This window comes from Lichenostomus cassidix, chromosome 6 (assembly GCF_008360975.1).
Source record: "Lichenostomus cassidix isolate B80296 chromosome 6, HeHo_3.0, whole genome shotgun sequence".
NCBI classification, from domain to species: Eukaryota; Metazoa; Chordata; class Aves; order Passeriformes; family Meliphagidae; genus Lichenostomus; species Lichenostomus cassidix.
In genome coordinates, this window is record NC_139487.1 from 11,488,310 (window position 1) to 11,514,760 (window position 26,451).

General features: G+C 43.6%; 1 protein-coding gene across 2 annotated transcripts in view; it reads left to right on the plus strand.

The window, feature by feature from the left end:
• SH3PXD2A (SH3 and PX domains 2A) overlaps nt 1-26,451 on the plus strand; it is a 241,894-nt gene that overhangs the window by 97,791 nt on the left and 117,652 nt on the right. For both annotated transcript variants that reach the window (XM_085064899.1, XM_085064900.1), the window contains exons 4-5: nt 2,825-2,901; nt 12,270-12,361. In XM_085064899.1, coding sequence (XP_084921025.1) covers nt 2,825-2,901; nt 12,270-12,361 — 169 coding nt within the window. The remainder of the gene's footprint in view (nt 1-2,824; nt 2,902-12,269; nt 12,362-26,451) is intronic.

Here is a 26,451-nt window from a genome sequence, read left to right on the forward strand (position 1 = left end):
AGAGGAAGCAGCACTCTGTGTACTCACACAGAATAGGTCCCTTCCTTAGAGATGTGGCTTTTCCCAGAGGAAAAGCCAAGTGGCACGTAAACCACTGCTCCACCCTCACGAGGAAATTGCCTGAGCTGTTCTGCATTTACCAGCCACCCTGGAACTTCCCCACTTGATGTTGGTGCTGGGTGAAATGCACCCTTCCAGTGCTGTCCAGAGGGCTCCTTGCTCACTGATGTGCCCCTGCTGCCCAGCTCTCTGCCTGCCCTGGGTTTATGGTGATCCTACCTCCCTTGTTAGGCAAAGCTTTCCACTGATGGCGTCTGCACTCACTTGGAGAAGGTAGAGTGTACAACATGGGTCTCTCACATTCCCTTCCTTTTCCGGTCCTGTGGGTCATCCCTTGCTTTCAGAGGAAGACCAGGAGATAAAGGGGAACTGGAGAGGGCAGTAGTGACTTGCACTGGGTCTGCAGTGGTTCCTGCTGGTCAGCTGTGGCTTTGACTGAGCCTCTATTAGCATGGTCTGTCTTCCCAGACAGGGGAAGAAGCTGGGCATTTGCAAAGCTGTCCCTCCTTAGAGGTACTTCAGTGACTCTGTCAATGAGACTTCTCTGTCTGAGGACCTCCAGAATTTGTGAGAGGGTTCCTCCTTGCTGTCCACCAGAATGGGATGTGTTTGTGGAGTGTCCTTGTTTTTCTTCCTGTTTTTTCTGTTGACTGCAACTGCATGGTGCTCTAAAATACACAGCCTTTTCCAGATCTGGGACTGGGCAGCCACAGATCTTCCCCACAGGCCTCACTGAGCCTTTTCCAGCTTCCAGCAATAGAAGGAAAATTCTTCATTTTGCTGACTGGATAAAAATGGAAGCACCTTCTGGGCTTTGTTTTGTCCTAACACCACAGTCGTCCTGATATTTTCCATCTCCATTTAAGGACTGAATTAAGATTCATCATATCCTGGGGCCTTTTTTGTACTCCGTTTAATATAACTTTCTTTATTATTACTTGTAGAAAAGCTGAGTTGCATTTACAGGAGATCTTTCATGTGTTTAAGTCTTTGGTTCCTTTATGTTTTTATATGGTCACCCGTTCAACTTTCAACTCATGGCTTGAACTGAAAACAGGAAAGCCAGAAAGTGAGACTGTTTCCAAAATGTCGTTTTCTCTTTGCAGTATATTTATAAAAGTTGCAAAAAAAAATACCAAGATCGCCCACACCAGCATTTCTGGAGCACTGAGAAAGGAACTACTCTTTTCTCTATAGCTACCCCCTACCTCTTTCCCCCCCAAAAAAGCAGCTCACTGCAGTTATGCAGTACAAGTGTGATCCTGGAGGCAGGTAATTTTCACCATTTACCAGACAGAGAAGGAAGAAAGCAAGAATGTTTTGGTGCGTCCAGAGGGTGTCAGTGCAGGAAGATGGAAGTGTCACTTTCCTTCTCCAGCTGCTTTTGACTAAATTGCTCAAGCTGAGATGAGTGTCTCAGACACCCATTGAAGATTTCCCCTGTGACCACAAGGCATCACATGCTACAGGGATGGCTCCACACCAGCATAGTAATGAGATAACCCCAGGGAACCCAGAGAGATAAACTGATGGCACCAGGAAATGGCTTTACCTCACAACACAAACGGTTTTGTTGCCAGAATTGGGGATAAAGATAAATCACTTTCTCCTGTCTGAAACAAAAGGCTTTAACACCTTCCAGATTAGCAGCTATGGAGGAAAAGGCAACCAAAAGGGGCAGCATCTTAGGGGGGCTTAGAACCTCTGCTACTGGACTCTCAAAGGCTGCCATTTCATTAACCTCTCAGATTGTGTAATCAAGACCAAGTCAAAGCCACATATTCAGATTTTGGATCTGATTTTATTTCTTAGTCCAGTTTCTTATCTCACAATCTATGGATGAGTATCTTACTTGCCTGTTGGCAGAAGAAGTTTGGAGCAGGGTGTGGGATATATGTTGTGGTTTTTTTCATAGACTTTTCATGGACTAAGTCATGCTGGCAGATACTGTTTTCTTCTGCCACAAGGAGAACATACCATTTATTCTTGTTTCATTATATTAAAAGAAACATAGCACAAAAGGGAAGGAAGGAAAGGGAAGAAAACCACCAAAAAAGGATATGAAGATATAATACCTTCTAGCCAAAAAAATGCCAACGCTATTACATCCTTGTGTGTGGGGAAACTCAGCTCCTAGATTATTTTGATAAACTTTGTTACAATCAGTTTCACACAAAACCCTGTTGTTTATTTAATCTTAACTGCTTGCAGAAATGTCACCCAGTAAGGACGTGGAGGTTAATATTTTTTTTTAGTTTCAAAAAAAAGAGTTTGTTTATTTTTATTCTGTTATTTGGTTTCTCTGTGTAGATTTATAAAGGCTCTGTCACCAACAGTCTTGTATTTTCTTGTGAGCTGGCTGTGTGGTTTGTCTGCCTGGAAGGGCAGGAGCATCCACAGTGGGAGGCAGCTGAGTTGGGAGCAGATGGAGCCCAGTGATGCTTCCTGCACAGCCTGCACAGACATGCCGAAGTGACCCTGAATTAGGAGTGAGTCATAACATAGTGTCAGTCCATTCCAGGATTGTGTCATCACTCCAAGAGAACCAAAACCTTTTGTGTTATCTACAGGATGAAATCAGAAAAACTCCCTCTGCCCCATTAGTCTCTGGGTCCAGGCAGGACTGTGGTGGCAGTCACCCAGCTTTCATGCCAGCAGCCATGGTTGGAGCCAGGGGTGAAACTGTGCATGCTTGGTGCTGCTGAGCTATCCCACATGGCAGGTGATGCCCCTAACCCTCCCCTTTCATCTGTTCTCTCCTCAGGCAAGATCCTGTTCCGGAGGAGCCATGTGCGAGACGTAGCAGTGAAGAGGCTGAAGCCCATTGATGAGTACTGCAGGGTAAGGCTCTGGGGAGTGCAGGGCAGCCCTGCTGCTGGGGGCTCAGGGCCACCCCAGCACTGGGATTTCCCTGCTGGATATGCTGACATCGTCCCAGGGAAGGATGGTCCTTCCCAAACACCACCAGGACTAACAGGGCAGGTGGGAACAGGCTGCTGTTTGCTTGCAGGGTCCTTGCAGCATTTTCACCTGTGAACTTTATGTTCTGGTTTGGTGCATCATTTACTCAGTAAAGGCTCTAAGCCTCGCCAGCCCTAAATTTGGATTTTATTTCCACATCAGCCTTGATGATTCAGGAGTTGAGCAGGCAGAGTAGTACAACTAAGGCAGTGTTTTCTTCTGTTTCTTGCCTATCTGTCCTCTGGTGCCACATGAGGGACAGTGGTGGTCTACTGAGGGTAGACCAATGTTTTCCTGGAGTGCTTCTCCTCATGAGTGAAAGCCTGGAAATTTATTGCTGGGCAGAAAAGCGTGGCTCTGTTGAGAAGACGATTAAGCCACCTAATCTTCCTATCTAGTCTAGAATTTACTTGATGATAATTTGATTATTTGATTTTATGATAATTAATTCTCTCTCAGTAGAATAAAGGTCGTTTCTAAGCAAGTAGGATTCCCAGTTTTTGTAGAGGTATCAAGTGCGCCAGCGCATTATTTAAACCCCAGACTTCCTCTCTTATTTCCCATGAGGTTTTCTTTCCATTTTTAGAAAGCCAGAGGAGCAGGTGGAGGGGAAAAAAAGCATTCCCAAGAACTTCTCCAGTCAGACATTTGCTCATCCAAAATTGGAAGCAGATTTCCAAAGTGCCTGAGGCGTGCTGGGGGCTGCTGGTGGTGGTGAAACCCATGCCATCTGCACCCCCGGGGTGAGGAAGCTGTGATTAAAGTCTTATCTCATGAGATCAGGCTTTCTTGTGTGACAATTAGTGTACTGTCTTCCCGCTGGCAGCCAAATGGCTCTTTTTGAAATATGTAGGGTCTCACTGGGTCCCCAGCCTCCCTCCTTCAGACAGGAACTGCTGGCGACAGGAGCGGCGAGGGCTGACTGGTGTCAGGGTTCGCCCAGCAGATGTGTGGTGGGGAAAGCAGGGATTTTTGGGTCCAGCAGTGAAAGCAGTGACCAGGGGCGGCTAGTTCTCTGGGACCCCATTGTCTGTGCCCCAGACAGACCTGACCTGACCCAGCCAGGCCCACTGGGCCTCCACTGGTCATGGCCAAGGCGTGTGTTGTGGCATTGGCTGATGGCACATTCATTGACACTGCGGTGCTGTGATTGCTGCTCTCTTCATTTCCTTTTCTCTCTTTTGGACAAGTCTGGCTCAGGTCATAGAATCATAGAATGATTTCACATTGGTTCAGATCTGCTGCTGCTGCCCAGACATGGCTGGATACCTCCCTGAAGCCAAGCTGTTAACTTGCTATATGTATTGATAGATGGTACATTTGTGAACGTAGACCCTGTAGTGTTGGATTAGCCCAGTTTCCCCCAGCCCAGTGTTTCCTGTCTCCAATAGCAGCCACAGTGGTTCTCAGCACTGGGTATGACAAACATATTCTCCAGAATACTGTCCCAACTTCCAGTAGTCTCTGGCACATACGTTTCTTGTGCCTGATGTAGTGTCTTTTTATTTCATTTACAGTTTACTGTAATTTGTATTTAGTTTGCCTCTGTACTCCACAGTAGAAGGTGTTTAAATCTGGGTGGCACTGGGGAGGTTATAGCCACTGAAAAGCTAGAGCAGGAATTGCATCTCATGTCTGTGTGAGTGCTTCAAGGGGGCTCCATCCCTCATAGTGTCTTTCCCCATAGGGGGTCATGTCTTTAGGGAATGCAGGTCCTGGCTAATTCTTCTTCCCCAAGGGATGTATCTGTTGGAGCATGTATGACTGTGGTTGTGCCTGAGCTGGGCTGCAGGTAGGTCACTGTTTCAGCCAGTGCTGGGAAATAATGCAATGCCAAGTTGTTGTTTTTTTTTTTTTTTCTCCATTCCCTGAATTTGACTCTAAACCCATGCCCAGACATTAATTTGTGTCCAGTGTGGATAATAGGCAAGTTTGTTCCCATTTTCCAAAACCAGTGTAGAAGTAATTATGATGTCCTGTCTGTCATCAGACCCAGTTTCTTTGCCTTCATTTTCCTCCTAATTACAGAGAGTAAATGAAGATGGTAGCTGGTCTGGCATTGTCTGGCACAGGACATACCCAGTCATTCTTAAATCCCACAGCACATAGCAGGCAACCTGTATAAATAAACAGAGACCTGAGAGTTGCAATTCATACCTCCCAAACTACCTAAACCTGCACATTTTATGAGGATAAGTTTTTCTTTTGAACATTAGGATATGAAAGACCACAAGACTGAAAATACTATGAAAATCAGGCTCTGAACATCAAAGGTACAAAGAATTTAGGAAAATGGTGTGTAGAAGGAGAGCTTTATGGTACAGTCAAGGGCAGTTCTGCTACTGACCTTCTGTGAGGACAGAATTTAATCTCTGGGGCTTAGAGGAGACTCAAAACTCAGAAATGCTTTCTTGCTACCTTTGCTGAAGGTCACCACTTAGAAAGTTTCTAGGAACAAGATCTTTGTAACCTGACTGTACCTTTTCCATCCTGATACGAAGTTAACCAGGAATGACAGGAAACTGAATTGGGAAAAGAAAATTATGTGGTGAGTCTGAACCAGAGTGGCCTCATTTTACCAGCCTAAACCAAACACAGGGTCTCTCTCCATGCAGCTGTGCTACAGAGGCAACCTGAGTGACTTGCTTAGCTCCAACACTGGCTTCTAGATAGCTGAAGTGAGGTCGATGAATCCCCTCTTGTCGCAAGAAGAGAAAATGCTTTTTTTTTTTTTCTCCTAATAAAATAATATTGCTCACTACTGTTTCCTGCTCTGTAGCAGGTACTAGTGCATGACTTGAGAGTGGCATCATGCCCAGCTCTTGGGAAGTGTTACCCATTTTCTTCTTTTCGTCCCCTCTCCATGGGATGTTTTGATTCTCAAGAGAATTGCATGGAACTGTAAAGCAAGAGCATACTTTTGACAAGTTCAGTCCTGCTTCTATAAGAGTTCAGTGCTTATGTCCCCTGTTACTGCTTAAATGGGTAGGCTGACAATTTTGAAAAATTTAGAGAATTATGCTGGAATGATGTGGGTGCAGCTGACAGAGTAAATCTGATATGGAATAATAAAATGAATAAATGAAACAACAGACCTCTGTCCACTGGAATCTGTGTGGAAGCAGAGGAGGGAGGCAGAGGAGGGTTCAAATGCAAACTTCATGGGGTTTTTTGCAAGATGAGCGTTCTCCATCCATTTCACCTGTCTTGGAAAGACAAAGCACAAATGGGGGTGCAAATGTATGACCATTTGTTGTTTTGTTTTGTCTGTCAGTGTGATAATTTGCATGGCTGAGAAGCAGGTCTTACTCCTGCTGTGTGGATGTGTTTGTGGTTTCTGTGCCAGGAACAGGCAGAGGTTGTCTGAGAGTTTGTGGGGATACTTGGCAGTAAGGGGAGGTCTGCAGAATGTTCTGTGTCCAGGGCATGATCCCTCTGGACCCTACAGCTTCAGCCTCTGTACCCCTGTCTGGGTTATTCTCAGTGCATTGTACCAGCTTAGAGAAATGCCATCACAGAGGTAACTAGGCCAGTGGTTTTGCTAAGAAACTTTGAAGTTGCAATACACACAAGAGGAGTGGGATACATGGGAAGATTTCCAGGAGTTTTCTCATCTGTAAACATGAAAGTGCAGAGTCTGGATGTCCTTACTGGTAACCTGAGTGAGTTACCAAACAAACTGTGTTTTGCCAATAAATGTGTGCTGCCCACTGGAATTAGTCTCTCTGGATGATTTCCCTCTTAACTGTAGGTTTGGAATTAGTTTAGTGTGATTTAAGGTCTTCTGGGCTCATTGGACCTGATTTTCTAAATTTATTTAGGAATTTTTGCCAATGTGAAAGAAAGAGCAAATTCACAGACCTCCCTTCCCAGGGGCATTTTATTTATGAAGCTTTTGATCTCTCAAACACACCTCTGGTGAGTGTTTGTCCAGTATATACAATCCTGTCTTCAAGAAGGACCTTTCAGGTCAGTGGTTCACAAAACTATCTCTCTGTCCTTTCACAGCCCTCTGGGAAGACTCAGGCCAGCATTTGCTGACTTCTGTATTTGTGTGTGTTGATCCTAATTGAGGGAAGCATCTTTGTGCAGGGAAGACCTTGAAATGTAAAGTCCCATTGTCATAAACACTAACCTGGATTTGTCACATGCCTTCATGCTGTCCCGTAAAGCTGGATATGGCTTTAAGTAGAAGCTATGGTGCTTTTCTGTACTGAGGCTTGAGTACCCAAATGGACACCACCTAAATAAAAATTAAAAGAGCAAATCACATCAGTGCTAGGAAGTACTGGTCGTTCTTTTATTAATGTTCACTGTTTGAGAGACCATACTTCAAAAACATAATTACCTCTCTCTTGGTCTCTCAGTCCTGCCTCTCTTTCAAGGTTTAATCCTTGAACCTGTCGAGACAGGTATACAGACATTTCTCCCTCTGTCCATTGTACAACTAACCTAGTTGGATTGAAGGTGTAATAGTAGTCCTGGTCAAGAATGGGAATTTAAATGAAATACTTTCAAAACTTATCTGTCATTAGTGAAACACTTTCAAACTTGATCTGTCATTTTTTAATCTGTGTTTCAAATCCCAATACATTTAGAATGGCTGCAGTAATAAGAGTTAATTATTTGCAGCACTCCTCTCAGCACCTGGAGCAGAGCCTTACCTTCCATTGCATTATGGTCCTTCCAAGTCAGAAGCTCTTACCTGTTCCAGTTACTTCCTGGAACTGCATCCTCTTTCGTCCTTCTCTCAGCTCTTTATTTATTCCCACTTCTTCTTGATTCTGAACCACAATCTTGCACTCATCATCCACTTCTCTGCCTGTCAGAGTTTGCTATCCCCCACTTCAGTGCTTTAGTTCAAGCTTGGAGGCTCTCAGCCAAACAGAAGGTGTTTCCATATCAATGAAACAATTTATTTCTTTGTTTTGAGGAATTATCTATTTTAATTGCACCTTCCCCCTTGCTGGGCTCATGACCACTCCCGAACATCTGGCTCTAGTGATTAATGTTAATGAAAATGATAAACAATTAGAGGAAAAGTAAGGGAGTCATAACTGTGCAGTATTGTGAGCTGGCTCTGTGTATTTGTATGCAGAGCTGTGAACAAACCCACTGGATATTAGGGATTTAAAAGCTGTGCATCTGAAGTGTCTCTAGAGGCTGTGTGGAGACAATCAAAGATTTACCCCTTCTAGAACTAGACATCCAGGGGGTAGACAAAGCATCCTCCAAAGATGCTGCTCCTTCTCTAGCAATTATACCAGCTGATAGATAAATGTGGCCAGTCTCCCATTTAAGACACATAAAGTTCAGTGGGGTGAATACCATTCTGTGCATACATACACACACACCTACACATGTGCTTTGCATCTCTATGTATACATGTCTGTGCATCATGTTTTATAAACATGCCTGCATAAATGCAACCCACAGCACTCAAAGCTTCATTACAAGTACCTCCAAGGTTTTATCCATGTATTCCATGGAGCCTTTGAGCTGGGACACAGTCCCGTGGAGCAGTTTCCAGTTCATGTAACCCTTAAGCAGTGAACCCCTGCCTGCCCTTGGTGCTCTGCTGGCTTTGCCTGCCGTGTGTGGCATGCAGCAGCTTTCCCCAGGTGGGCTGGTGCTGTGGGAGTAGCTGGCCATCCCCAGCACTGAGGGCGGCCTGCTCACACCCTGCCCAATGTTACAGCTTTTCAACAGCCTTTCGAATCATCTGCTCTGCGAGACTGTCTGTAACCTGTAATACAGAGACAGACATCATCACAGGCTGGAATGACACATAAAAGCCTATCTCCTGAGGGATGTGTGAGGGCTGAGCAGCGCACGTCCGCCTGTGCATGCCAAGCAAGGAAACATGCTATTACTGATAGTACTCAAGGCTTGTGCAAGACTGAATTCTGCTTGCTGGCACTTTTTATCTCTCACCGTTCCTGTGCAAGTTCCTGGCTGCTCCTGGATGCTTGCTGTTTGTAGCTGTGTGCATTTACCTCTGGTTTCCAAATCCCCAGAAGAATGTCACTTCCCTGTCCCTTCTGTCCTTTCACCATCTGTTTTCCTCTTTGTCTTTACACTTCTTCCCTTGAGCCTGCAGTCTTTCCTTCAGGCTGTTGCAGCTCTGCCCTGGAACTGTCTTGCTGGAAATGCCAGAAGCTTGCATTTTCCCACTGCAGAATGCCAGTGGTGTCCCTCATCTCCTCAGTGCACTTTTTGTTTGCTCACCAGAATTGTGTTGGCCTTGACTTGTTCCTGGTGAATGTTGTGTGTTTGCTGAAGAGACACTTCACTGTTTCACTAAACCATGTTGCTGCTCCCTGCTGCTATTCAAAAATTAACAGAAGGATTCTGATTGGTGTTATACCCTTGTTTGCACTTTTATTTACCCTTTCTTAGAGTTTCTTACCACTTCTTTGGGTTTTGTTCCTTAAAAAAAAACCAAAAAAACAACCAAGTAAAAATTGACTGGCTGGATTTTACAGCTGAGATTCCCAAAAAACATGCAATGGCAAGTTACTATGGGGTGGATTTCAGTCCATCTCTGTGCATAAGGCTGGAAATTGCAGCACTTTGGGAGATGATTCAGAAGCAGAACAGCCAGCCCTGCCCCAGGGTGGGAAGGTGGATGGCTGGGTGTGGAAATGACTGGCTGATTTTTATTCACTCCCTGCAAAAGCCTGGAGTCACAGAGGTGCTTTTCAGTTATCCCCCTTCAGCTCGGCAGACCCACAGTGCTTCTGGAGATTTCCAGGCAGCCAACCACTGATTCAGGGGGTTCAGATTTCCCAAAGCTTCCCTTGATTTCGAAACAAAAAGCTCCACAGCAGCTTTGTGTTCCTCCATCACTGAAAACCCACTCTGTGCTCCAGCTCAGTATTGACATCTGGAGCCTGGTCCTTGGGAAGGGTGAGCACCTGCGACCTGTGGTGAAGTGGTGATTCTTTGAGAAGGCGTCTGATGTCTGAGACCTCCCGCAATGGGCGTAACTCGGGTATTTGTGTTTCTCTAGTAATGATACATATCGCTTGCAGTGCTTGCTCTTGCCCCATTGACTGTGCAAGATTGAGCCCTTTGGGATTTCAAAACACACTGTAGATATTGAATATCTGAGCCTCCTAACCTTTCTGCAGATTAGGTAAGTGTTATTGCTCAGCGTTTTAAGGAGGTAACTGAAGATATATCCCAGCTGAATTTGATGAAAAGAGGTTTAGTAACCTGCCCTAACCAACAAGGGTGTGAGTAGTAGAGCTAGCACTAAATACCAGCTCCATCCACTGTTGGTTAGACAGCATTGCTTTGCTGTCTCTTGCTTGAGGTGCAGATGAATAAATGTTGTTTATGTTCTTGTTAGCCTGCGCTGGTGAGGCATTCGTCTTTCAACATGCTGTGATCGTTACTATTCCCGGGCACTTCCTGACTTCCCTGTGTTATTCCTGGTTTGCCAGCTGGATGCATGTGTTTATGTACAGTAGGAATAAAGGCAGAGCTCACACCTTTGTCGCACTTCTAAGCAAGTTTGAACAAACAGAGGTGTAGACCAGGGCAGCCTTTGTTCACATAAAAGTGCTTGAGTTTTCCGGCTATTCTGTTTCATCCTGTGTTAGTGCAGCAGCCAGTGGTGCTTACCCTGGCACTTGGACCCATCAAGCTCTTGCGTGGCTTCTGCACATGATGCTGCTTCCTTTTTGCAAGGCATCTTTTTCGGCTCTGTAGTGGAATTCCACATGACCAAAGGCCAGATCCTCATTCTTCACAGGTCAAGTGATACCAAATGGATTTTCCTAATGTTTTTGTAGCATCTCATCACAAAGGAAAGGAGAGCTGTAGGTGTGGAAGCTTTGACTTTGAATTTCTGAACACATCACAACAAGATGCCATCATCTAATAGTGGAGACTTACAATTTCATAGCAGGATTTTTCCAACTCTTTTCCTTCACATCCTCAAGTGAATGTGGTCTTGGAAAGAAATCTGGCCACTTCTAAAGCCTGGTTAAAAACAGCTGTGATGGTAACTGGCTGCCCTGTCCTGCCTTTATGTTTTGGTTGGACCTTCTGATGTGTCTGACCAAGATCCGTCAGATGTCTCATGGTTAATATAACCTGTTCACCCTAATGCATCTTCATTTAGCTCTGGTACAGTTTTTCATCTGTCTTTCAAGATTGTTTGTCCTACTTTCAACTAGGAGAAGAGCCAGACAATCTCATTTTGTCAAACAGGTTTACAGCAGCTCTAAGAAGCTTGGTCTATATTTAACCTGTAGCCTATTTTCAACATAACTTAGCACAGGAGGAGGTGAAGTCCAGCCTCTTTTCCTCTCTTGCTTGTCATTTCTGGAGGCAATCTCTGAGTCATCACTGAGAGCTGGTGCCCCATCTCTGTGGGCTGGGGACAGCTCTTTGACCTCTTTTGGCACCATCAAGCTCTAGATTCTGAATAGCAAATTCACAGCATGTTTCTGCCTTGTGTGCTTGTCTTAAGTCTGCTTTTCAGTACTCTTCAACATAATGTGGTTGGTACCCAGACTGTACTGAGCTGTTGCTGAATGTGACAAGTGCTGTGTATCTCTGCCAAGGCAAGTGCATAGACACTGTTAGCCAGGACGTGCTGTGCAACCTTCTTCATGCAGAAAAAGCCTCTCTGTGTTTTGGTTGGGTTTGATTTGGTTTTTTTCAGACACTTAATTAAACTTCCCTTCCTGTTAATTTAGCACCAAATTGTTGTTTGATTTGGTTATGTGGTTTTTTTTTAGTGAGCTCTGCTTTTTGTGTGGACAGTGGTTAATGGAAAGCTTTATGCAGCACATTAATCTGTTGTCTTAGTGGGTGTTGAATTTGTATGCATTGACATAAGGCCCATAAGCCCTAACCTCAGGGTTTGAGGTGCTGTGCAAGCCCATGTCACTGACTGTCCCAGCCACAGAGCTCTTACCTACTCAGTGTTACAGTTTTGCACTTCTGGACTAAATTCTGCTCCTGTACATATGGCAAAATAAATTACATTGGCTGATTCTAAGAATCATTGCTTGTCTGAACTCATTGCATCCTACTCGACGTTTGCAGTCAAGGCTTGCTGTTTCCTTTCTTCTCAGGTAAGTAGCCAGGTGCAATGCTATTCTTTAGTATTCCTTTCCTGTCACTTGCCAGGATTGTTTTGCCTGCTCTTGCTTGGTAGTTCAGATGTTTGAGGCCATGTTTCAAACTTGGCCTATGTCTAAGCACTTCTCATTCTCTGTTTTGTTTTGCAGGCGCTGGTTCGGCTTCCTCCTCATATTTCACAGTGCGATGAAGTCTTCAGGTTCTTCGAGGCTCGCCCAGAAGACCTTAACCCTCCAAAAGAGTAAGTGTTGTGATGGTTTTCCAGTGCTGCTCAGTACATTTTGATTAGCTGGAAGGAAAAGGTCATTTGTTTTTATTACTGCTGTAGACATGGGAAAAGATTTTGTAGCTTTCAAGTGCTACTTAGAAAATGCCCAGCAGTTACACACAGCCACTTTGGGTGAATGGAGGACAGGGAAATCAGGCAACCCTCAGACACAAATTTCAGCCATCCTCCACCCACCTTTGCATTGTTTCTTTCTCGTGGTTTAATGAGGGAACTTTCCCTGGTTTGTGGGTTTTACCTGATAGTTATCACCAAAGAGTCATTTAGTTCCCAAAAAGCACTGGCTCAGTAGCAGGGGGAAATCCTGCCAGTAAGCACTTGGCTCATAATTACCAGCTGCTTCTTTAAATGTACTCCTGCCCACAGATACTTAGTTATCTGTAGGGAGCAAGATTGTGGTCCAGATCCAAAATTGTCTCTGGAGAGTCTATTCTTTCTAAGCAGGAAGCCAAGAAAAGGAGGGGCAAAAGAGTTCCCATTAAAAACGAAACAGAACCATAGCCTTTACCTTGGAGCAGACAGGCTGATTCATGCTGATGCAGTTAGGGTTCATAGGACTAATTTTTCCAGGGAAAGCGTTGGCAGGAGGGTATTTACAGGCAAAAGGGCTGTATTTCCTGGTATTTCCTTTTCTCCTTCGTCCTGAACAGGATATATTTTATTGTACTCCACAGTAAGATGTTGACTTGGACCCATTTTGTTTTGTGCTGCTTTGTTGCATAATTTGAAACTTGATTGCAGGCTGTGTTACTGTAATTTGCTTTCTCCCGTGTTTGCACAGCCCACTGATTAAGGGGAAATGGATGCAAAGCTTTTGGGGTTTGGGCACTTCAGCGCATGCAAACCTGTAGTTATCAGAAGGATTTGTATTGGCTTCAGCTGTCTGCTCCCATGCTGGTGAAAAAGAGAGGAGGACCTTTGCAATTTGATTTCCCATACTTACTTTCTTGTACATGCATGGTTTTGGACAAGGGGATGTATTAGCATGTGTATTAAAGAAGACATTGCTAGCATAGCTGAGAGCAAAGTATTTTTTTTCGTTTCCTGATGAAGGAAAGAGCAGTTTTAAATCAAAAGTCTGGATAAAGAGCTGCTTTTTTTTTTTTCTGCTATCCAGCCTTGTTTTAGAAAAATGTTTGGTGACAATAAATATAGTTGCTTGTTCACTGTTAAACACATATTGCAAACTTAGAAAACATTGCAACAAAATAAGCCTGTCAGACTCTGAGACCTGCTGATTATCACAGTTTCCATTTAGGGTCTGCAAGTAGGTTTGCAAAGGATGCCTGATGCCACAACACCCCATTTGTGATGCAAGGACACATCCCCATGTGCCAGGCAGAAACAGACACCCAGAAGGGGAGTTATGTCCCAAGAGTTATGGAAGAGTTCACATGGAGGATCTCAAATGGACATTATGAGTCTGCTTTAAACTCCTGTCTGCTTTCTGTACTGATACAGACCCTACAGCACCTCTGCAAGGCAGGGGATTGGGATGTATGGCCACCCCCAGACATACACTAGCCATTATGGCTTGTGTCCATTGTCCTTACTTGAAGTTGTAGAGGGCCTCTTTGACAGCCTTGCAGGATTTTTCAAGTTATCCCTTCACTCCCCTCTGGAAAAACAAAAAAGATGAAATGTTCTCAGCCCAAGCCTTGCATCCTATTCCAACCTAGTAATAAGTGTGATTTATTTCCCTGGAAAATGTAGAGCAATAACCTGATTAAATCTCACTTCACTAATGTCTGCAAGACATTAATCTAGCTGGGTTTAAACAAATCCTACCTCGTCTTCTGTAAGCAAACAGATCTTAGGGAAGGTGTCTAAGGTTTCTGCTGGGAGTGCTTCACAAAAGATGTATTGTTGAAACTGAAGATTAGTCTCTACAAAAAGATGATGTAAAAGCCAACGGAAACATCTTAGTGTTTTTCTTCTGTGAACTGAGGGGGAAGGGAGGAGATCTGAGGCTCACTGGACCACTGTGTAGGGTCCGGGGGAAGGACACCTCCAGGGCGATTCTGAGCCACAGCAGGCAGAGCACAATTCCAGAGAAATCCCAATTTATTCCTTTGTTTTGTTACTCTGCCAAGCCCCTCCAGAAACAGAGAGACAGTGGTGCCCAAGCCCTGTGGATTCAGTCTTCCCTGGACCTCATGGTCCATCGTTCATCTCACTGGAGGTGGTAGGGCTGTGGCCTGGGGGCAGCAGCTAGATTATACTAATTATTTTATCTATTTCTTCAGCTGCTTCTTTTAGCCCTCTGCACAGAGGTGGTTTGTATGTTGATCTGTCAGCACAGACATGACATTTAACTTGCTGGGCTAAAGAACAATAAGCAAGTGACTCAGCCACCAAGGGATGGTAGAACAGAATTGCTTTTGCTGCCTTCATGTCTCTTCTTTGTGCACAGTGAGATGATCTTTAGCTTCATGTTGACCTGCTCAGTTTTTCTGCTGCAGCTTGGCCTCATTAAACAAAACCTGACTTAGGGTTTAATTAACTAATTTTCAGGAGTGTAACCTTCATCTCATGGGCATTTGGATTGTTGAGCCCAGAGTCCACTGAGTTATTGCATGTCTGCAGAGCAGTGTCTGAGCACGTGCTTCCAGGCAGAAATACATGGAAGCTTAAAACTTCAGGGGAGGAGACATAAAAACCTGGTTTACCTCTCAGCTGGGATGTACAGAGAGGTTTCCACTCCTTTAATTACTGAGCCATGACTTGCAATGGTACACTAATTGATGTAGTGCTGCACTAATTCAGCCACAAAGCTGAGCTCTTCACTTCTGTTCCTATTGTCCTGAAAGAAACCAAAACTCCCCTGTAGTTCCTTAGGCACTTTTACAAATGTGTTGCTGGCTTCTTCCTTACAACCCTTCATCTGCCCTACCCTTGCCTCCTCCCTGCTTCTCTGTGCGGTCCTCTCCGGGTTCTGCCGTGTTTGGCTCGCCGGCTGCTCCCCACAGAGTCATTTCCTACTGCTGCCGTGCTCCGATTGCCCGCAGTGCCGAGCAGCACACGATCCAGCTGTAATAAAAGCTGGGATTTCCCAACGCTCTAATAATCCGGCCAATTTGTTCGGTTGGATTCACAGCTTAGGTTTTCTGTTTCCTGTTTTGGTGATGGTCCAGGCTTTCGAGTCCTGTGACAATAGGCAGAAGGTATTTCTTCCAGCCCATTAAACCTCTCCTGGGTACAGCAGCTTACAGGCAGAGAGCTGGAGAGATGTCTTAAGAAATCTCAGCATTAGAGCTGGCTGACAGTCTCCTCTGAGCCTGCTCCTGCTGGTGGAGATAGCTCCAGGCCAGATAGCTCCCAATAGTGGATTTCCTTCATGTGGCATGGGAGACACCATAGGAGGACACTGAATTCCTCTGTGGAATGGTCTGGGAGCATTCTCAGGCTGTTTCACACGATGAAAGCATGGCTTTTGCGAGGGAGCTGGCAGGCCATGGGAGCAGTGATGTGCCAGGCAGGGCTGGGAGCTCCAGTGTTGGTGTTCCCAGGGCTGCTGCCTCGGCTGCTCTCGCTGCACCCCCTGGATTAGCCCTGCAGGGAAAGCAAGCTTCAAACCATCGGCCCTGCTACAGGAGGAGCAGTTTTCAACTGTTTATGTTTCCAATATGTGACATTTTAGTGTTTGGGCAAATGCCTGTGCTGTAGGCACATGGCTGGGCTTGTGTCCGTTACCATGCCCAGATCCTGCATTGCCATGGGAAAAGACACTGTGAGGTAACAAGGAAGTGTATTTTTATTTGTCCATTGTTCTAAGGAAACACCATGTCACTGAAAACCATTCATTTACTGGATACTTCTGTTAATAATTATAATTACTGATAACTAAACCAGAGGTAGATTAATTTCAGATTTCTGCTGGGGATTTAAATTCAAGGCTGAGGTCAGGCCAGGGCTCACAGTCAACAAACAAAATCTCAGAAACCAATTTTTTTAATGATTCTGTTTTACTAGAAATAACAGAAATACCCAAAAAGTAGGATTAATCAATTAGACATTGCATATGGTCTACTGGTTTTAGGGCTTTTTTGCAGCAAGGTTCAAAATATCACAGCCAGACCACTCTTGTGAGAGTTTGTTTTTTCTTTCTGTGTCTAGATCCACTCTAAAGAGCTGATCAAGAGCCAAGCATTCAGTTCTCCAATACTCCCCCTACAGAAATGCATGCAGGCTCAAACAAGATTTCTGTTTAAACCACCACTAATAATATTAACAGCTGAATTTAAAGCAGTGTTCAATAGCTGAGAATAGTTTTCCTGTAAGAATCATAAAGCAATTTTCAAACAATATGCAAATCTAGAAAAGCTGGGGGACTTATAGGTATATGACATATTATGAGGGTTGATGCAGAAAATGGAGTTAATGCTGAAGGTGCCTTTACTAAAGAACAGAAATGCTCTGTTGGGGTCTGTAGCCAGGAGCTTTACTGATCATATCTCTGTCAAATAAATATTGGTATAACACTCGGATGCTCTGATGCCAAGTAGCCAGTGTAAAATGGAAGCTGCATTCTCCCCTTATTCTTCATGTATTACATATTCCTGATAAGGATACTGAAAAGAAATAGCCAGGGTAATGCAGTGACCATGTTAAGGAAGCTGCTTTAGTTTATGATTCTATTGGTGCTAAAGCACAGCTCCCTAATACACTTTCCCCTATCCATAAGCATGACTGTGTTTGCATACAATTATTTCTGTTTCTCAAATGTGTTTTAATCTGCCCTGTAATAACAATTCAATTACCTATATGTAGAGGAGGAAAATTTTTCATGTGTGAAATATCTATATTTATTCTGATTTGTTTGATATTTTGAAAATATTTTCTCTTACATTTCATCCCTTGTATTTTGTTTGTTATATTTCTTTTCATTGCTTTTGAATTGTGTTTCCCAGCACATTGGAAAGCTGAGCTCATGTGCTATGAGGAAAGCTGACATTCTTTTTTTGTGATTGCTCTTTCTTATAGGACTTAGAGTACAGATAATTTCCACATCTTTTAGGAATGTGGTCAGCACCATTTGATGACAATTGGTTTTACAGTCCGAACTTGGCACTGTTACTGTGACTGCTCAATGCACGCATTTTATTTGGGAAATTCATTCCATTTGAGAGATGCAGAATGGAAATTAATTTCCCTAAGAAATGCAAAATCAGAAAAAATATGGAGGTTTTATTTTTCTACAACTTTTTTTTGCCTGAGAAGTAAATTATAAAACACAGAGCAGGAAAAGTTCTGAATAAATATTGTGACAGGATAAGGTAGCTCTCACTGATTTCACTGGAAATTAGGTACTACAGCTCTTTGAACATCTCAGTGTAGATGCTGAGATGCTCAAACCACCTGTGGTTATTTTCTGAAATGGGCTTGGTTTAGGGCTGTATTTACTAGTAATATTTGGCCTCAGCACCTAAATTTGTAGAAAAAAATGTTTCTTTGGCTTTTAGATCTGAGAAGTGCTTTACAGTATCCTGCTCACAGCATGGGACTGTCACAGATCTGTGGCTGAGAGGTCAGGCAGCCTCGTGCCCCAGGGACAGAGGAGGCAAGTGTGGCTGATCCCCAGTTGTGCCCCTGTGACCCAGAGAGCAGGAGCCCAGTCTGGACACAGCCACTGTCAGGTGGGGCTGCAGATCCCCCGTGTGCTCTGCCTTTCATCAGTGCTCCTGATCTCTGCAAGGTCTCGCTTGGAGATCGTTATCTTAAATAAACCAAGCCAATGCAGGAATAGAAAAAAGGAAATAACAGATCCATTACTCCTTCTCTTCTTTAGTTTCACGTGGGACTTTTCAGGTTTTTTTGTAACGTATAAACTGATTTGGACTGGAATATCAAATGGAGGATACTGAAATTTGCTACTGGCTGCAGGATTGGTGATACCAGCAAGTAACTCAGCATTCCTGAGAAAAGATTTGAATCTTTTTTGCTACTCTTTCAGAAAATGAAAAAAGAAATTACATGTAGATAAATATCAAACAATAAACCTGGGGGAAAACAAGTTAAATGAAATAGGTTCAGCAATTACAAAACAGCTGTAGAAAAATGGCAACTGTAACAGCATGAGCTTTTATCCCTTGCCTTAAATATCACATTTGGGTTGGCTCATGCTTTTAGGCCTGACTGTGGAAGGACACAGCTGAGAGGAGCAAAAACAGTTTAATGACACTCGGCACTGGCAGCCAAGTGTACAGAAATAGCTTTTGCCTGGATTGGTTATGAGCAGGCTGCAGGGTTTAAAAGTGGGATGCTGTCACGGGCACAGGAAGGATTAAGAATAACCAGACTTACTCGAAATTCATCAGTATGAGAACGAGATTAGCGCTCTGCCAACCACCAGCAGCTTCAGCAGTGGCACTGGACACAGACAGTGTCAGAACAATAGTGTCAGTGCTAGTTGAAGTTCACTGTTTATGAGCACAAATTCAAACCATTTTTTTTTTCTTTTGCTGTAGAAGACTGGTGACTGAGAGCTGTTTTGAAATGCAGAGATGTTACCTTTAGAAAAACTAAATGCCAAACCCTGTTGGCTCCAAGGTTTTTCCTGTCCAGTAGTTTTTGTTCTTATCCTAAAGGAACAATCACTGCTGATAATTTGCCAATGCCTATTTTGTGGATTAGAAAGTAATAGTTTGCTTACTGTTTAACTTAAACCATAAAATTCCTTCCTTCTGGAGAAATTGAGTAGTTAATGTAGGGTATTGGGAAATCTGCTCCTTACTGTCTCATTGATTTATTTTGTGATGTTGGAAAGGCCTCTTGCATCTCCTGGCTCTACCTGCAGAATGATTGCAGAATTTTGGCTTCTGAGATTTGCTAAGAGGATTTGATTCTGGTAAGGAAACCCCATTCTTTCCATAATATAGTTTTAGAAATGTTTAGTTACAAAACTAATTTGTTTTTAGAAATCATCCATCAATGTTGAAAGAAACATTACTTCCAAAATCTGTCAGGAAAGCTTGTTCTGCTGGTGCTTCTAAGATGCAAAACCAGTTTGAAAATCAAAACAGTAAATTTGTTCGTTTATGACAGTGGGGAAAACCTTGGCTAATGAGGCAGGATTGGATCAGAACCAAAATAACTGGATTCAGAGATTATCAAGCTTGTTGTGAAGGATTTGGGGCACCAGTTATCCTTGAGCACTCACTTCTAGAGAGGTTTGGCTCAATGCCACAGGATCTTCTGGAGTTCTCTGTTTAAAGGGAGGTGATGCTTGGTTTGCAGCCCGCAGGGTTGAATTGCCTATGTTGATAGACACAAAAGAGATCTTTTGCTCCATGCAGAAGAGAAGTGTCTGGTCCTGATGTTCTTTGTGGATGAGCCTGGAACTGAGGGGAGGAAGAGTGATGGGGACTTCCTCTTCTTGTCAGGGCTTTTTGCTCTGGTGAGCCCCTGCTGACAGGTTAATTGTGCACTGAGGATCTGTCACCATTGACTCATCACCTGCCAGGCAGGAGGAGATAGGGTGGAGTTTTCTATTCACTGACATGACAGAATTGAATATAGCCTGTCTCATCCTCTGTGTGTGACATCTCTGGAAAGCAAGAATAGGCAGGTTATGTTGCAAATATGATTATATCACAGAGAAGAACCCAGCTTGTCATTGCTGTGTCTATAATATGGTCACACTATTGTTTACTGAAGATCTTTTTTCACTGTGAAGAGGAGGGCACTCAGGACAGACATGCTCAAGGGGGTGGTTGCTGCCAGGGTCATAAATTATCCCCCACTGGTGCCTGGGGTGAGATGGGATTTTTCAGTGATCTGCTCTTCCTGTTGTCTATTGCTGTGTAATTTTGACATTGCTTATCTGGAGACTCCCTTTCTTTTTAGGACTGTTGAGGATCAGTAGCGTCACTGGTTATAAAAAGAGTGTTTTTCTCATGTACACATGTGAAGTGCGACCCTGTGTGTGCTTTTGAACTGTCTGGGGGCAAGGTAAGGCATCCCATTACGTTTGATAGGGTTTTATCAGGGTGTACTGTATGTGACAAGGGAAGGCATTGCTTTAAATGTATTTTAATGCTGCTGGCCACAGGCCCGGTGGAGTTGAAATTTCACACTTATTTAAGGTGAAGCATTTCTGTCTAAACATTGGTAACTAGAGGTGATGTTTCCCAGTAAACAGGACTTTTAGAGTCTCAGGCACTGCCCTCTGCATCCAGCAGTTGACTTTGAAAAGAGAGGAGGAAGCCTTAGCAATCAAAGGATGCTGGACAACAGGTAAAGCAAGTCATGGCTGTCTGGAGAGCTGCATTTTGTTGGGATGAGAGCTGGTTTTTGCTTCTGGCTTGGTTGAATTGTATTATTTTTTGGTGTACCTGTCTTCACCTGTTCACCTCAGACCACCAAAGAAAAAATTGAAGAAAATCCATGCTAGAAATCCATTCCATTACATACACAGGGCTCAGTGTTCTGTGTCTGTCACAGAGATTTGCATTCAGTTCCCAGTGCTGTTGCAGGTAAAAATCTTGTTTATAGCAAGTCTGGAAAGAAGACTTTTGTGGCAGTAGGGAGCCATCCCCTGGAGTGCTGCACGTGTCCTAGGTGATCTCTTTTGCTCTGTCTCTTGAGAAATAGGGTTCCTTTAGGACTCTGTATATATAAAAAAATACCAGACCTCAAGTGGCTCTGGCTGAAGGAGACACAGTGATCTATTGGTGGATTCATTTCCACCCTTTCCATCTTCCTGACTGGTCTGCTGCTGACTGTCTTTCATGCTTGCTGTTCCCAGAAACACAAGCAGAGGATCAAATAACAACATGTTTTGACTCCAAACTCTGGAATGACTTATCATGTTATCAAAGCTTTTGATTTAATTGAAATTTCACAGATAACCCTAGACCTGCTTTTAAGGGCAGACTCAAGAGCCAGTGGGAATTCAATTAACCACCTCCCCCCATCACACCACCACCCCCCTCTTTTAATGCTTGCATCTTGTTTGGGAGTTTTATGGAAGGGATTTGCTACTGCTTATCTCCAGCTAGAGCTGTGTGTCTGGGTTCAAAGATACCCTTTGTCTTTGGGCCTCTTTCTTTTTTCAGTTATGCCAGAGTATTGGAATGACCCTGCTGACAGTAATTGACTATTTGAGATTGACACTGATGTAAGAATTGCAGCATTTGCTGTGTTAAAATAGAATTCTTTCCTTGTTTTCTTGTTCGTCTCTTAAAACAATTGGCCTAAGCTCAGGAAGATGTTCATTTAAAAAGACTTTGTACATACAGTGAATAGAGGATTGACTGTGGCTTTGAAATACTGTAGTATAATCTAATAAATGCTGGTTATTTGCTGGATTCTTGCAAGCTGTATTTGCTTCCCAGCTCTAAGGAGTTTTAATAGCCACTCCAATAATGCTGACTGCAGTGCACTGTGGTGAACCTCAGAACATTGTATATGTCTGATTACATTTGCTTTCAATTACTGTCTTGTGGGTTTGAAAAGTCAGAGCAGTTCAGGCTCATTTGGGAGCCACCACAGAAGATCACCAGTAACCTGAGATAGCTAGTGCTTGAAAATATAAAAGAAGAAGAAAATATTGAATGTTGGGGTCCAAAAAACATCTATTTTGCTTTATGAGAAGTCAACTGTGGCAACAACTTTAGGGTTAGAATGGCTGGGGCACCATATCTAAAAGATAAACCTTTTCCTTTCCGTCCAAGCGTGCTAGGAATGAAGTGTGACTGACTCATGCCAGAGACAGTGTTCATCAGAAGCTCAAAGCTGTCCTGGTGCACTAGTGATTTAACAATGCTGCTGACTTTGCTGCTCTCCATTGGATAGAGTGCTGGTCCTTTTCCTAATGATTAAAACCTCACCAACATTGTTCTCTCTTTGTAGGGAAGCTGCACTGTTATTGAGGATGCTAAGATTAAATTAATTTTATTTCAAAACACACTATTTTGTGGGGATGTGGATTATCCTCTAAATCTGACTAAAAGAGGAGCTTTCTTTTTATGAAAACATTTAACCAAAAGTGAACCTCTCAGTTCCTGTTGAAAAGTGGTCCCAAGTCTCTGAAATCAAATAGTTTTCATTGGCCCTACTTAGCAGCAGGATGGCTGTGGAGTACAGACATGTCTAGAGACACCTGGCAGACAGCTTTGCAGGTGACCCCTTCTGCAGTGGTGCCCAGGTCTCTGGGTGCTGCATGGCTGGGACTTGATCTGCCTCTGGCAGTCCTGTGGTGTGTCTGGTCCTGCCTATGTAATTCCTCACTCTTCCAGCAGGCAGCTCTGGGAGAGCATCAGCCATGTGGATGATCGTTTTCTCCCGTGCCAGCATCTGGCAAGTGGGAAAAGAACTCATGAATGCATTGAAGTGTAAGCCCTGGTGCAATCCTTGGTTGGGGCATTGAGAATATTTTGGAAATAGAAGAGGAGTAGGAAGGGTTTTGCAGTGAAAAAGCCCAACGACAGCACTATGACACTGGCAGTGGTGTCATCAATTTTCACCCCAAATGAGGAGAATTAGTTCAGCTATTCAGAACACAGCAGCAGAAAGTGGGGTGTAAGACTGTCATCAACCCCTGAAAATAAGGGCAAATGCAAATATACAGACTGAGTAGTAACTGGGGCAGCTTTTACTCCTGCAGTGGGAACCAGTACATCTTGCCAGTGTTCTGCGTTTCTTCCTACAAGGTGGGACGTTTTAGCAACACAGCTCCTAAATTTGGGTGGCATATGGATAAGAAAACTGAGCACTTTCCTTTTTGTAGTCCCAATGGAAGGTTCAGCCTGCACATAACCTCTGTCGTCCCTATAGCTGGTGACCTGGATGCTGAGGCATCTTGCTGGGTCTGGTTGAGTTCCTTCCCCTCCACACATATCTCTATAGTGAAGCTAAGGGCCAGGACACTACAGAAACGCTGCAAACAGCTGTAAACTCTTGCAGCAAGAGGTCACTGGAAAGCTCTCTTATTGTTTGCTGCCGTCTCAATGCACAAAGCAGGGCTCTGTGAGACGAACACTTAACAGCCTTAGTAATGCTCCTGATGCATCAGTGTCATCCCCTGGGGGAGGAGGAGCCCCCGTGGCAGAGCTGCACAGGCCATCCCAGCTAATGAGATGCTTTTCTTGCTAGCCCTGACAAATAAGCTTCTGTTAATGTTCATTGTTATCGTGCTCATGCTCATCTGTGTGTTCAGGAGGGGATTGTGTTACAGATGCTTGGCTGAGGGAGGGCAGGGTGACCTGTGCTAGTGAGCCAGAGAGCTCCAGAGGTGAGCTGGGGTTTTAATAAGAGGCAGACGTTCAGCAGATGAGCAGAAAGCCTTGAATCCCTTCAATAAAGTAGTATGTCAGAGTGAGTAGTTGCAAGAAGTAGGAGCTCTGAGGAGAACGGAGATAAAAGGAGGCTTTCAGGCAGGACAGAGGATTCCTGCCTTTTCCAGATGTAGTATTTGCATTTGGAGAAGGAGAACAGCCAAAAGGCCAGGCTGATGAAGGATGCTTTGTGGTGCTTCCAGCCTGTGAAGAAATGTGGTACTTTGAAAGTTATGTGCTTTTGGATTGTTAGGCAAGGGATGAAATAAGCATCATAAGAGCAGTCCCTTTCCCCCTCTTCTTATGGAAGACTGGTCTCCAGTGATTTGTATAATTACTACTTTTTTTCTTCCTTTTTTGTCTACTTTCTCTTAAGGCTTTTTTTTTTTTTAAATTCAGTCTTGGCTCAATCATTCGGCATCCTCATAAATCAGAAAATTTTGTCCTTGCAGATTTCTGACAAGTAGTTTATATTTAATTTTTTGTTGACAGGCATATAAACTGCTGAGTCCTGGTTTATTGCCCAATACATCCTGATCCCTGGCAGGATAAGTAGTGTGTGAGAGAGGATCGAATTAATATCAGCCAACAGAAAATTTTGGGCTTTAAAAAACAAACAAACGTTTTCTGACATGATTTTGTCTATGTGAATATATGCTCAGAGAATCTCCAATCTTACCTCCACTTCAGATTCATTCAGTTCAGATGTACTCCCATGCCATGGAACTGTGTAAGTAGAATATGTGACAACGAGTTTAAGAGAGTGCTTACCCAAAATAGACAAAATTAAATCCATTTAACAGCTTGCAGCTCTAGTGGTCCTTAGCAAGTTCCCTGAAAAAGTTTTGCCAGTCATGTCTGTTTCTTCTTTTAAGGCTTTATTTTCAAAACATCAAAGCAAATTCCTGATTTTGAATGAAGCAGGACACAGCCCAACAGAGACACACGTCAAAAACATTTCACCTCGTGAGTAATGCAGCTAGATAACATTAAACCTACTGTCATGCTCATCCTGAGAGCAGCCTCTTCCTCCTCCTCTTCCAGACCTCTAAGTACATGGGTAGTTTTCTACACAGTGAGTAACTGTGTTGAATTCAACGGGAGCACACGTGCGCCCAGAGTTACTTGTGTGTGTATTCATGTGTATGTTTGTTTGATGGGGATGAAAAATCCTGGAGAGGCCTGGGATACAAAGGAGGTTCATTCATCAGTAGCTCCCTCTGCAAATCATGTTACTTCTTCTTTCTTGCCTGGAGATGGGCAGGTATGGATCATGTGCACACAGACTGTGGAGCCAACACAAGTTTAACTGGAATTCAGTCACCAGCTTTCGAGGGATGAGGGTAGGTAACATCTACTCTTGAAGACTCCTAAACACAAATATCATAAAAACAGCAGAAAGGCTAAACTGACCTGATTGTTTAGAGGTTTGATATAGCAGATAATTTGTGTGTGCCCTGGATACTCTTTTTATCCATTTATTTTTACAATTTTTTCATTTAAAAAACCCCAAAGCCTAACTAAAAAGGGCATGAAAGCAATTAGGGATGCATCTTTATCCGTATCTTTGAGGGGACCTTTTAATAGCGTAGCTGTAAAATCAATAAAGCATCAATACAGTCTCCATAAGGGAATGCAGCCACTCTGAGAGAAAGCAGTAAGCACCTTTGTTTGACTGTACTTGCTGTAAAATCCTGTCAGATACCATTTTCATTGTGGTCTGTTCACTTCAGCCAGCACTTGCTCCGTGATCAGAGGGAATTCATCCATCAAACACGGCTTGGCAGATCTCATTCTGGTATAATGGACTAGGTCATTGTAAGGTGTCTAGTGTGTGTTGTAGGCAATCTGCCTATTGTCTCCTATTTTATCTATGTACCTAAATCTTTTACAGGACATTTTTACCTTGTGGTTAGTTCTTATCTCTTGCTTTCTTTTTGCTTTCTTACCTGACTGCTTTATCCCTGACTGCATCAGCATCTCTGCCTTACATTGGCATATCTTTTCTTGTGTCGTTTTTAGCTGTCTCTGGTTTTTATTTTTCATTATCCTTACATCCCTTGGATATTGTTTTCTTCCTTCTCAATGTGTTCTGTGCTGTTTGCCCCAGCATTGCTACACTTATTTCTATTTGTCCCACTGGTACTCTCCTGGTTTTATTTGCTGTCTGATGTATTTCTTTAATCACTTTCTCCCTTCCCCATGTCTTTTCATCCCCAATACCACATAAGAGATAACAGAGGGATGACAGAAGGTACACAAGTTGCCTCATTGCTGAATTAGCTGTTTGCATAGAGTACAGCCAGGATAAGGCAGTCTGGGGCTGCAACAGAAACTGGGAACAAACCCTATGCCAGCCTCACTTGGGTTAGTGGCCCTGATAACTGCCCCTCAGCAATATGGGGAAACCTCCTCTTTTTCCTTGCTAAAGGCAACTCCTAGGGAGGAAAGGAGAAGTGATGGAAACCTAACTTGGCAGAAATGAAATCACCAAGGTTTTTTGCTGTTTTGTAACCTGTAATTTTTGTAGAAGTTCTGTAGACATTTCTGTGGTCTGCCGAACAGAAATTCTTCATCACCAGCCTGGAGTTCCTGGGTAATTAATCTTCCATGGTGGATAAGGCAGGCTGGGTTTTCAGTCTGCAGGCATGGAGAGCTGTGAGCTAACCTGCAGCATTGCTGAACCTTTTCTCTCTCCCCTACTTCTCCATTTTCCCATGACCTTAGGAAAAAAAAAAGAAATCCTCACTTCATAGCTCTTTTTTTTTT